Source organism: Ostrinia nubilalis, chromosome 10 (genome assembly GCF_963855985.1).
Source record: "Ostrinia nubilalis chromosome 10, ilOstNubi1.1, whole genome shotgun sequence".
In the NCBI taxonomy this organism is placed as follows: domain Eukaryota; kingdom Metazoa; phylum Arthropoda; class Insecta; order Lepidoptera; family Crambidae; genus Ostrinia; species Ostrinia nubilalis.
The window spans coordinates 1,246,770-1,260,484 of record NC_087097.1 but is presented as its reverse complement, the minus strand read 5'-3'; the positions used below and the strand labels follow the sequence as shown (position 1 = coordinate 1,260,484).

At 43.6% G+C, this 13,715-nt stretch overlaps 1 protein-coding gene across 1 annotated transcript; it reads right to left on the bottom strand.

The window, feature by feature from the left end:
• Positions 1-1,508: 1,508 nt before the first annotated feature.
• LOC135075395 (uncharacterized) lies at positions 1,509-11,695 on the bottom strand. Its single transcript, XM_063969839.1, has 8 exons — positions 11,558-11,695; positions 8,714-8,830; positions 5,951-6,103; positions 4,973-5,062; positions 4,475-4,559; positions 3,832-3,928; positions 2,902-3,003; positions 1,509-1,632 (listed from the first exon to the last, which is right to left on the bottom strand). The coding sequence occupies exons 1-8, from the start codon at positions 11,693-11,695 to the stop codon at positions 1,509-1,511; spliced, it is 906 nt and encodes a 301-aa protein (XP_063825909.1).
• Positions 11,696-13,715: the final 2,020 nt, after the last annotated feature.

Sequence of the window (13,715 nt, the reverse complement as noted above, 5' to 3'; positions counted from 1 at the left end):
TTGCAATTACAGACATTCAATAAATACTTCACGAAATATGAGGGTGGTACAATTTACCCGGCGGTACAATATACCGAACTCTCCCCTATATTGCTCTCGCGACAGTGCGATGGGCGTCCGCAGTGAGTGTGCGAGCGCGACAGCAACATAATTACGCGCGAGCGATAAGGATGGGTAGCTTGGGGTCATTGGACAAAATTCTACGTGCTCACAGACGAGACTATAGTAGGTCACACGGCTATTATTGTACAAGGAATATCGACAAATAATTTTAATGACCAATCTATGAGCACGGTAGAGGTACGTACCCAGTGGGTCACTCTGGATGCTGCTGAGAGCAGCGCGAATGGTTTGCGCGCGCTTGGGGCTTGGGCGCCGTAGTTTCTTCGGGCTGATGCTGCGTAGTTTGGCGCGCGGAGACGCGGCCTGCGCTCGCCGGGGCGTCATCTCTTTAGCCTGGAGATGATGCAAAAAATAATTTCATTTCTAGACTTTGTGGAGGCAGGCCTGTTCATCTCCGCGAGTTTGCATCAATAACAAAACACGCGGGACGGCACCTACTGGGATATTTAATCGGCAGGACAATCAAGAGCGAGCATTGACGTACGCACGTGTATTCTTCACCCATTTGCATTGTATAGACAATAAACTATGTATAATGGAAAGTTGAAAAAACGGTGGTGTGTGTGTAACTGAATAATGATAGAAACAAAATATTAGCCATGCATAATCATGTATTTCCTCCGCCATTTTCCGCAGATTGGCACTTCACGTTACACATTATTTTCCGAAGTCAGCCCTATGAAATCGGTGCAGTACCGCGTCACTGACGTATGTCAAGAAAACGATGCTCGACTCTTGAAACAAGCTAAATTACACCATATTGTTAACGACATTGAGCATACATTTTTTTAAATACCTTCGCGAAGAAAATCTTCTGTACGAAGTACTTATTATTATTCTGTGGTGGAAATAAAGAGAGTTGAAAAAGATTTTTGCTCGTAGCACAGTACCTTAATGGGTCTTGGTGTGGTATTGCGGCTGCGGCGGCGCGGCGAGGCGTCGTGCGACGCGCGCGGGCTGGCCTCGCGGCTGATGTGACTCGAAGTGCACTAGGGAACATTCAAATAGGTGAAATTAAATTTAATAACGTCATTGTCTTGTTATGAGAGCTTATAAAAAGAATGAAAATTTATTGGTGGTGTCAAATACCAGTCCCAAAGCATATGAAATGTTGGTTTGTGAGAAAACTCGATTCATCACGGATTAATTCTATACCCTTCATGTAAAATTCGGCTCAAAACCAGCGCTGCATGGACCTAGTGCCGTACAGCTTACGCTGATCCGGATGCCCTTGTCACCTTATTTTTAATAGTTAAGCTGTGTTAAAGTTGTATTTTTTTTGTCATGGTGACAATAAAGGTTTATTTATTTATTTGTTTATTTAAAAAAGGACTAACACATTCAATATCGTGTAAAAAAAGACATTTGATGTTATAGAAAAAAGCTCATATAAGCTCAAGTATACTGACCGCCTCGACGGCTTCCACCATGGTGCGTATATCCGCGCCCGAGTCGCGTGGTCGTCGCCCGCGAGTTCCTTGCGGATCGCGCATTAGTGGTCGCCGGGATCTGAAACAAAAAACAAATTAAAAGAATGTGCAGTCAATGGAGTCAGAAAAAGGAATCGCATCGGTTACTTCTGGCGTTGCAAATATCAACGGTTGACGGAAATGCTTGTTGCTTCATCATCATCATCTCAGCCACAGGACGTCCACTGCTGAACATAGGCCTCCCCCAATGCTTTCCATGTTGCCCGTTTCCATATTTTTAAACCGGCAGACAGTGGTGACTGAGTTTGTTGCGGCGCTTCTTCTCAGCACTTGCCAAATGTTTGTCTCGAAGCGCTGGTAGGGCAAAAAAAGAATGAGACATGTATAGGCTCCTTAAGAGCATTTGACGATTTGCAAGTACTAATTTAATTAGTCTAAACAAATAAAGAAAATTTTGATTTTGATTTTAATTTTGGTAGCGGCCTGCGTCCAGCGCATTCCTGCTACCTTTATGATGTCGTCGGTCCACCGACGACCGTCGGTGGCGAAAAACTAGACGTAATGATACTATGGACGAAATGATACTGTGGACGAAATGATACTGTAGACGTAATGCCACTATGGAGCTTATGCACCAGAAGCAGGCCTGGCTCACTCCGCGCGGTACATCAGATAATTACCTACAGCGAAGCGCCCCGCCGGCGGGTATTATATCAGTCGAGTGTCACGCGCGCGCCCGTCAGGACGCTGGCGTGCGTTGTAGTAACTAATTCTATGATCGAAGTATTATTTAAAAATGGACATAAAGAGAAAGAAATATTGTGCGGCGTTCGGGTGTTTAAATTCGAAAAGAAATCTACCGGATTTATCTTTTTTTTTCGCTTCCCAAAGATGCTGAAAGGTATGTTGGCCATGTAGGTAATCAATAATTCTTAGGATAGTATAGGAACCTAACCTATGACTACTGCTCAGAATGCGTTCGTTCGTTTCAGCCAAATGACGTCCACTGCTGGACAAAGGCCTCTCCCAAGGTTTTCCATAATGAATGCATACTTACCTACATACGTACCTCATTACAAATAAGTAGATTAATTATTTTTTCACTAGACAGCAACCCTAACAGCGTAAGAAGAGTTCAGAGGCACGCGATAGAAAGAGACAAAACTTGTAGGTGAATAAAATTGTAGGTACGTAGTGCTGTGCGAGCTGAATTCCACTGTATCGCGTCGTAGCAAGACTCGCATTTATTTAAATCGTCTTGCGGAGTAATCCTTCTGTATCTGTACTATTACTTATTCTGTGCCAGAAGGTTACAAACTAAGCTCGAGTACTAAAAAAGAATACGAACGTTCTGGGCGACTTTCTCGGCGTCTTCTGCGGCGCGTTGGGGGCGCTGTTGTCCTGCTTGCCGCCGCGGAAGCTCACGCCGCCTCGCACTTTCGACGTGCCGCTACAAGCAATAATGTACTTTATTGTATAAAAGTAAATTTAATGTAGTAATGTCTGTGTCAACATTGTTTATCCTTTTAATAAAACTATAGTAATAAATTGAGATTGACAAATATACTCGTATTTACACAATACAAATAATTTACTATTATACAACGTCTTTAATCACTTTATTGTTACATGATAAGGGCTAAAGTATTTGCGCTTACTAATAGACGTGTTGGCACCACCAACCAATGAGGGCTATCGTTTTAGCGCTCACCAGTTGGCGCCACTGTAGAGTAAGGTCCTGTCACTTGCTAGTAGCGAAGACAGTGGCGCCAACTGGTGAGCGCTAAAGTGGTAGGAGGACTATCGCATTTGCACTCATCAAGATGGCGCCACTGTAGAGTAAGGTCCTGTCAATCGCCAGGGGTGCCAACTGTTAGGTATAAAAACGATAGCCCTCATTGACGTACTTTCTAAAACTGTCAAAACGACTCTCCCATAGATTTTGTATGGCACTACAGCAAGTGACGTCACTATTTTGTCAATTCAAACTACTTTTTGCAATTATAATGCGACCAAAAATCGTAGTTTACAGGTAATTTAAAATTAATTCAGTTTTTAAGACCAGAATGAAGTTTCTTTTTAGAAAAGTTGTGATTTCGATTTATTGGGGAATGGTGTCAAATTGTCTATTGGCACCACTTGCGAGTTACAGAACCTGTCGCCAGGTGGCGCCTACTTAGTTCTCATTGTCTCATTGTGTGAAAAACGAGTTACAGTTTTTTGCAAGAAAATAAAACGCTTTAAAAATATTACTGATCATTTTAAAAATCATTCGTACCTGGATTGGTTGTCCTTTGAGCTGGATGATTTGGGATGCAAGTTTATGCGAAGGGTGTCCAGAGAATACATGGACAATCTGGACTCAGCGTCAGACTCTGTAACGGGCGATTAAATAATTTTAATGACAAATGGCAATGCCAGATTTTGTATGAAAGGTGGCCTTTTTTTCGCGCGGCCATCGAACAAACCTTATTTTTTTATTACAAAATAGTGTAATAAACCAAACTTACTATGACATGTATACCTCTAAACTCAGTCTGAACTGAGTTACGAGCGTTAGAGTTTTGATGATTTTACATACTAGATTTACTTTTTGCGCGCAAGTTTAGTAAGAAATTGCAACAAAATATTGCGCAATTTTTTTAATGCGCTGATTCTGCTTCACACTGATGTCTGGAGCCTTTAATGGATGGTATTGTTTGTTTACACATACAATGTCACTATTTTCGGTTTCTTACACTATTTTGTAATCAAAGAACAAGGTTTGGTCGATGGCCGCGCGAAAAAAAAAGATGCCAATTTCCGGCATTGTCTTTTGAATTGCAAAATACTTTTTATTTCGAGAGGAACAATATCGATTTTATGTTATAATATCTGATGTGGCTGGATGTGCTTATTATAAAAATTTAAAGTAGCATTACTCATTTTAGATCCCGACTTAGACCACGTGCCAATCGACTTCTTCCTGCTACTGGTTCTGCTGCTCCGCTTGGAACGAGATGTATTCTGAAACAAAATCAGTATACAGTAAATTAGTTGTGTACAATATAGAGCACATAACATGTACCTTGCTAGAGCAACCTTGACAAAGGTAAAAATAAGTACAACCCGATCGAGTTCGATCGACGACACATCGCCGCTCTGGGGGTGTAGTGTAAGTTTACGTCAAACGCATTCGATGTCGCGTAAAAAGTGACATTAAATATATGACGGATTGTACAGCGGGGCGCTGCGGAAACTTTCAAGAAATAAAATCTTCAAATATTTTTTTAACGCGCTCGCTAGTGACGAAATTTGATGTAAACTCACACTAAGCCCTCTGTTATGGACGGGGTGATTGCGGGTAAGTGGGAGGAGAGTCGCATTCCAGCAAGGTGCGCAGTTAGCTCTCGGGTTGTAGTATTCAATGCTGAACTTACGGTGTTGTTGGTGCTGTTGATGTAGCTGGACATTCGAGCCGCGTACTCGTTCACAGCGTCGTCCAGTTTCTCGCACGATGGCAGAATCTCCTGTAAAGATACGTTAATTTTTACTAAAATTCCATAACTTTCCCCCGGGCCAAACTTGACCTTCATTGGTTGGGTTTTTTTTCGAGCTGTAGATCCTGGCTACACAGGAGTTGCAGTGGAGGGAACGAGAGGTGGGAATAGTCCCGTTTAAAATTCCATGTCTCCTAATGCATACTAACTGTACTGATACGTGCGCACAGCAGAGTAGGCGTGGCTAATCTGACTGATGAGCTGGTGACGTCACGCACTATACTGGAACTTGAGACGCCACGCAACCTTGAGTGACGTTACACGGTAGGCGGCCGGCTGGAACTCGTGACGTCACCCGGTTGCCGGCTGGAAACGATGACGTCACACTCACGTCAGTATACAGGTCGCGCGCGGCCTGCAGATGGCGTGGCGCAGGCACGGCGTGACATGCAGCGGATACTTCGCGAGTCACCTGCATTAGGCAGAGAGCACGTTGGGCCTGGGTGACGTCACGCGGCCGGTTGGTGCTGATGACGTCATACTCACGTCAGCATACAGGTCGCGCGCGGCCTGCAGGTGTCGCGGCGCGGGCACGGCTCGGCAGGCTGGAGCTGATGCCGTCAATGAGGGCTATCGTTTTTATACTTAACAGTTGGCACCCCTGGCGATTGACAGGACCTTACTCTACAGTGGAGCCATCTTGATGAGTGCAAATGCGATAGTCCTCCTACCACTTCAGCGCTCACAAGTTGGCGCCACTGTCTTCGCGACTAGCAAGTGACAGGACCTTACTCTACAGTGGCGCCAACTGGTGAGCGCTAAAACGATAGCCCTCATTGCAGGAGACATCGCAGCATTTCGGGTCTAGATGACGTCACGCGGCAGGCAACCGGCAGGAGCTGGTGACGTCATACTCACGTCAGTATACAGGTCGCGCGCGGCCTGCAGATGGCGCGGCGCGGGCACGGCGTGACATGCAGCGGATACTTCGCGCGTCACTTGCAAGAGGCAGCGTAGCATGTCTGAGCTCTCGTGGATACAGGCGGTCTGCTCGAACGACTTGTGGAATATCTGCAAAATGACACATACACTAAAGTACGACCAAATAGCAGCGATACAAAAGGTCGATATGACCTATTCTGTCTCTTCCCATCTTGTTTATTTGTCGTAATGTCTCGTTCTCCCGCCAAAATATGTCAAAGTCAAACCCCTGCTATTCCAAATGACCATGACATTAGGTTTGTTTACATTTGGTATCGCTTCTCGTTGGCAGTACTTTACTATAAAACTGATAAATACAAAAGAAACATAAAATTAAGAGGAACAGCGCCATCTTCATTTGGCGCGCAGCCAAGACGTCTCGCTCGGATATGGTTATTGCTATTTTCCAAGACAGAGTAAGGACGACTCCATACCTTCGCTCCGCAACAAAGGAGAGGGATGTTCGCTCCTTCTGTTCGTCGCTAATAACACCGGGAGCACAGTGACACATTTTTCCACACCACCACTAGGTCTTGTGGACCCAGCTGATCCCATCGGCCCCCTATGGTATAGTACCTCTAGCAATGGTCAATCAGCGACAAGGGAAACACCCCAGGTCTTTAGTGGTTTAAGAGCAGGCGCATACCGTTGATTTTTAGTTGGCCGATAGTTGTGCCCGATTTTAAATTGTATGAAGAATCGGCCAAATTGAATCGACGTAATGTGCGCACTCCCATACATGCCCATACTGATCAACTGCCCGACTAAACTATCGGCCGACGAAAAATCAACGGTGTGCGTCTACTCTAATGGTTCAAACCACATATTCTGTAAAATAGTAAGACACGGGTCTTAATGCGACGTTTATTAATGAGTTACATTATGTACTCACGGCTTGACGGATACTGCGAGTGTTGTGTGTCGTGGTAACATCACTAGTGGTAGTATAACAAATGACAATATGAGGGTAGTTGAAAATCTTCAAGCCCGCCCGAACGGACGACGCCGCGAGCCGCCAGTCTGCTTGTGACCACGGCTGCAGTATCGCAGCCGAAACGTCAAGTTCAAATTCAATTCAAATTCAAAACGTTTATTTGCCAAAAACACAGTAATACAGGGTGACAATATTAAATAGGATCATGTCTGCTCGCAGACGTGCAAAAATTACAGGATTCAATAGTATTAATGTCAAATAATTAAGAAAATGTCAATGTAAAATTAAATTAATAGTATCAATGTCGCCAATTAAAATATTCCTTATAACTATAAAAACATTTGTCCAAAAGCCAGCAAGTCAATCTGCTTTAAAATATAGGGCCTTGGAGTACTTTAAGTTCTTCCGGTAGTAGGTTATACATAACTATACTCGTGTTATATGCATTTCTTTTATAAATATCCTTGCGACAGCCGTGAGTACATAATGTAACTCATTAATAAATGTCGCGTTAAGACCTGTGTCTTACTATTTTAGATGAAATGGAACGCAAAAGTTTAAAATCTTTCCTTTCCTCTACAATAATCTGACCTTTCATCTACAACAAAGTGGCATCTTCTTGTGACATCAAATTGAGCCATCCATCTGTCGTGAAATCGAAACTATTCGACTGGCTTCTACAAATTAGCTACCACGAAACAGAGCTCCTGTTGACTAACCCCGCGTGAATACTTTGAACATTTCAGTTTCATAATCTTAGTGATATCATACCCATCTCTCTCTTACATACCCACACAAACACACACCTACTCACTCACACTCACACACCACACATACCTTATGCACCCATTAAATTCACTTTTGCCAGTACCTGTGCAGTTTAAAGTAATCGTACAACCGTAAAACACAGCAAACTATCAACTCCAGTTCCCAAGAGACAGGATTACCTAGTTTGGGAACTACCAGTAACCTTAAGTTGTTGTTGTAAATCCTTCTGTGAATAAATTATTTTATTATTTATTTTATTATTATGTTTGTACGCTTTGGAGCTCACGGGTCAAAAGTGGCCCGGTCCTTTATAAGGCTTGCGTGGGGATACAGATCCAACACGTAGAGGCCGTTTTAAGCGCAAAATAATCGACAAAAGTGAAAGTGGTGCACATGCTGGATCTAGTCTCTGACTATATCATGGGATGTAGCCAGAGACCATCCCCAGCCTGTGCACAGGAGCTATTGCAGTTATTGGAGAATGGACTAGGGTTATGGATGAAGGATGGATGGACTGGTTACTGGGCTATGGATGGAGACTACGGGACACCTGCCTGGTTCATAGTCTCGGACTGAAAAAATGGGAGGCGGTGACTAGCCAGCGACTAAATGGGCCCCCCCTGGCGTCATGGGTCGTATAGACCGGACTGAGGGGCAACATTGGCGTCTGCCAGCTCAGGGGTGTAGAGAGGTGTGCTGCGCTTTCTCCGAGGTTACTCGCGGCGTTATGCCCTTTAACACTTCCACCCCTGGAGCATATAGCTCTAGCGACTCCACTCTGGCCGGCCGGTTAAGGCAAGCCAGAGGTGAAAGTCCTGCAGACCCTCTCGGATTCCACTTCGGCAAGCCGAAGACGAGGGTCTTGACCGACTCTCGGGAGCACTCGGATTAACAACTGGCCCCGTGGTGTCGCTACTCACCAACAGCTCGCCACAAAGCTGCCCTGCAGGGCTTATTTATTTTATTATTATTATTATTTATTATTATATTGTGTATACCTGCAAGGCCTGCAGCAGGTTCTGGTGCAGCGAGGCGATGCGCACCATCTGCGCCTGGAACTGCGTGTGGCGCGCGAACGGCAGCGACGCGCCCGAGTTGCGCTTCACGTCGTGGATCTAAAGAACAGATAAAGATATAGATATTTATTTACATAAACATGTCGTTTCAGCCGAAAGACGTCCACCGCTGGACAAAGGCCTCCCCCAAGGATTTCCACAAAGACCGGTCCTGCGCCGCTTGCATCCAGGTACTTCCCGCGACCTTCACCAGATCGTCGGTCCACCTAGTGGGAGGCCTGCCCACGCTACGTCTTCCAGCTCGTGGTCGCCACTCAAGAACTTTTCTGCCCCAGCGGCCATCAGCTCTTCGAGCTATGTGCCCCGCCCACTGCCACTTGATTTTAGCGATTCTGCGGGCTATGTCAGTCACTCTGGTTCTCCTACGGATCTCCTCATTTCTGATTCGATCACGCAGGGAAACTCCGAGCATAGCACGCTCCATCGCTCTTTGGGTGACCTTGAGCCTTCTTATGAGGCCCATAGTAAGCGACCACGTCTCAGAGCCATACACCATCACTGGCAACACACACTGGTCAAATACTTTTGACTTGAGACACTGCGGTATTTCGGACGTGAGAATTTCATAAACATGTGTGAAAACATATTACAGAGCAACATGATTTGGTCTTACGGTTTTAACAGGTGATACAACATGTTTTACCAAGATATTGGCATGTAAATGATATGTCAAGTAAGAATGTCAATAATACATTAAAATTCATAATAACAATAGGTACATCTGATAATTGATAATAAAAGTAAAATTATATTTAAATTAGTCAAATTTTGTCACTCAAGAAGTCTTGTACAGTATAATAGGCCTTGTCAATTAGATTTAGAAAATGTTTAAGTTTCTTTTTAAACATAACATTATGTAATTGAGAATGTTACTAGGTATGCAAAATCACTTGAAACCTATGTTACAGTTAAGCTTTTACATTTACAAATACATTAGTTTTTATTTCATTCAAAAATACCCAGTAGTTATGATTTTATAGGCATTCAAAGTTCGCTTAAATATTGAGTCCCGCCGACGGTCACGTGACCCCGTGTGACGTACATTCACAGCGTCCGCTCACTAGAAAACGGATATAAACATACTTAAATATTTTTTTTTTGTAAATACAAACTTATTATACATATTAACACCCAGACCCATCACAGAAATTAAATTTGAACCAAACCCAAACTTGATGCGATTGTGTCGTTTTATTGCGAATTACCTTCCAGGTCCATCATTAGACCCCGATTACTATATAGAATTAAAATACTCATCAATACAAAACGAACGAGCCCAAACTCGATGCATTTAAGTCGTTTTATTATAGAGTTCCTATGGCCACCTTCCAGCTCCATCATCAGATCAGCTCCATGTCATCATAATATTGCATGGTCATCCAAATCACATGTGTTTGCGAAATTTCAGCTTAATCGGTTGCCTGGAAGTGGGTCTTAATTCAGTTTGCAAGATTCCACCCATACAAATATGAGTCAGTCGTTGTAATATGACGTCACGCGCATAAAATGGCGGGCCGGTCGCCGCCCGCACTTTTAAAATTCAATATCTTGGAAACTAATTAACGTATCGAAATAATTCTTTCACGTGTATTTTTTATTTTTAACAGAGAATACAGAAAGCTAAAAAACAAAATTAGTGAACATTCTTCATTGTTTCAAGTTTTCTGGGATTTTATTATATATTTTTAGTGCCATACAGATATAATACTTTTATTTAATAATGTGGTTTTGGCCAAATGTAAGCAAAGACGGTCCCCACCGCGGCGATTACGTACAATTACATCAGACATTCGAGGAAATAGATGGGGATTGCTTTTAACGTCGTCGTACGTCATCATTATCATTGCAGCCACAGGACGTCCACTGCTGAACATAGGCCTCCCCCAATGATTTCCTTCTACATCCTCCGGGTGGGAGCGGCCTGGATTCAGCGCCTTCCTGCTACCTTTATGAAGTTGTCGGCCTACCTTGTGGGTGGACGATTATGAAGGATTATGTCCATCATGATAATCAGGATTATTAGGTTATTTAGTCTCCACTACAGGGACACAACTACGGTATAAATACTATCATACTCGTATAGTATTACCGTGACACAACCCTATCTAATTCACTAGGCAATCGGATTCGGTTTACACTATCACCGGTTTTTCTTCATTATCAACTTCTGGAACCTTCCTTACTGGTCAAAAGTCTCCTCTATAAGATACTTCAGCAAAATTGCATCATCTAGAACCTAGAAGTCCACTGGACGTTTTCTCCCGATAGGACATCACAGCGAACAGCTGTTGGTTTTAATCCAACTTCTAATTACTCTAAATCTTGTTAACAAATCCTGGACATTCATATCCAAGCTGTACAGGCAACCTACACAAAATTGTATAGCCGCATAATTGCATTGCTCGCACACTCACTGCGGGTCCCAGTCGCACAGTCGCGACAGCAATATAATTACGCGCGAGCGATAAGGATGGGTAGCTTGGGGTCATTGGACAAAATTCTACGTGCTCACGGACCGGGCTTTAGAGTACGACCAACGAGAAGCGATACCAAATGTAAACAAACCCAATGTCATGGGTAAAGTTGAACCCGTCTGACTTTGACATATTTTGGCGGAAGAACGAGACATTACGACAAATACACAAGATGGGAAGAGACAGAATATATTGTCAACTCGACAGTCGTATCGACCTTCTGTATCGCTGCTGGTTGGCCGTACTTTAGCTACATCTTTTCGGTTGATACAACAGAACAATAAAGCGTGACCTGTCTGTGCAGCTGGTACATGTAGATGCGGCTGAAGCGCGCACAGAACTCGGCGGAGCGGCGCCGCATCTTGACCAGCTCCTCGGGCTCGATGCCCAGGATGTCGCGCCGTTCCAGGGAGTTGCTGCAACAAAACATTCCGAATCAAAGAATAAGAATACTTTATTCAGCATAGAAAAATAAAATAAAATAAAAATACAGTACATATAACATTAAACATTAAACTACAAGCTATGCTGAAGAGGCGTCCGCTCAGCTATATTCGCGACATAACAAGCGCCATGTCGAGAAGCTGGTTTTCAGCGGAAACCAACACGAAGATTGCGGATTGCGCGCCCTCTTGACCGGGACCATATTGAGGCTACCAGTCAAGAAGGCGCGCAACAGGGGGCGTTATGGACGGTGATCACAAAAAAGAGAGAGAGAAAAAAAAACAAAAAAAGAAAACAATATTAACACTATTCGAGAATCAGAATCAGAATCATCATTTATCTGCTTTAAATGTGGTACAGAAGATGGATACAGTTAATGGTTAGGTCTCACAATTAGTCATTTCTGACATGCAAATATATTCACATAGGGAGAGCTATAAAAATTATTGTTTCTGGCGCTGCTTCTTTTCAGCACTGGCTTCGAAGCAATGGTAGGGTTGAAGTTGTATTGGGACGTGTAAAAGCGCTTTAAATAAGCATATAAACAATGTTAACAGCATTGTTGTGTTCCGGCAGTTAGAGGTAAGATAGCCAGTTCCTCCGTGGTTGAGGATTCCGGGTGAAGCTCGCTTCCGCCTTCGGCCTGATCGTCACTTACCATCAGGTGAGATGCAGGCCAAGAGCTTCCTCGTTGTGGATAAAAAAAAATATTTTGCAGATAATCATCATCATTTCAGCCATAGGATGTCCACTGCTGAACATAGGCCTCCCCCAATGACTTCCACATCGCACGGTTGGTGCCTGCATCCAGCGCCTTCCTGCTACCTTTATCAGGTCGTCGGTCCACCTTGAGGGTGGACGTCACACACTGCGTTTTCCGGTACGCGGCCTCCATTCCAGAACCTTGCTGCCCCATCGGCCGTCAGTTCTGCATATTGTGCCCTGCCCACTGCCACTTCAGCTTGCTAATCCGTCGGGCTATGTCAGCGACTTTAGAAAATAAATGCGTTTTATTCCTTTTAGCGTTTTGGCACTCATCAGTTGGCGCAAATGAACCACACAAAAACCAGTCAATATATCGATAGTAAGTCATTGAGTGGGATCTCTAGTTCTGTCATTTGACTCTAGCGCTATCTGGTGAGTACTATGACGACAGTTAGTTTTCTCTCAGAAAATGGCGAGTGAAAATAATAATCTATACTAATACTATAAATGCGAAAGTAACTCTGTTTGTCTGTCTCTCTTTCACGCCTAAACCACTGAACCGATTTTGATGAAATTTGGCATAGAGATAGTTTGAGTCCCGGGAAAGGACATAGGATAGTTTTTATCCCGGTTTTTGAAACAGGGACGCGCGTGATATTTTTTTTCTGTGACAGACAAAATTCCACGCGGGCGAAGCCGCGGGCGGAAAGCTAGTTTACAATACATACACAATCTCTGTAAGCTCTTCATTGATTTTCATCCTCAGATCTCGGACTTTGGCGCAGTAAATGCTGCTCTCGATCATGTTCGTGACGTTCTCGGAAGATTTGCCTGAAAGAAAACATTTTTGTTAGTCATTACTTTTACACTGGATTTATGAATCGCCGAATGTTAAGTGGGTCGGAGCGGAGTATTCCACATAACCAGCCAGCCAGGTTTCCTCAAATGGAACATACTTTAGAAGCTCAAAGCCTATTTTATTTTTATGCAAGTTTTTTTACTATGTTTTTAATCAAACAAGTGAATTAATGAGAATGTAATTTCATAAGCCAGAAAGAACTCACTAGAGCCTTTGTCTGGACTGAGCGGCGGCGAGGCAGGCGACAGTCCTTTTTCTTCCTGGAACTTATCGCGCACCGTGCAGGGGCTGCCCATAGAGTCATTCAGGACTTCGTCTTCTGGCCCTGGAAATAAGATTTACTTTTTTACTACCAAATAAGATTTACTTTTTTACTACCTTTGAGTAGCGTAGTGGCACCAATGATCGACACTTTAAGGAGATATTGGGCTTCATATTAAGA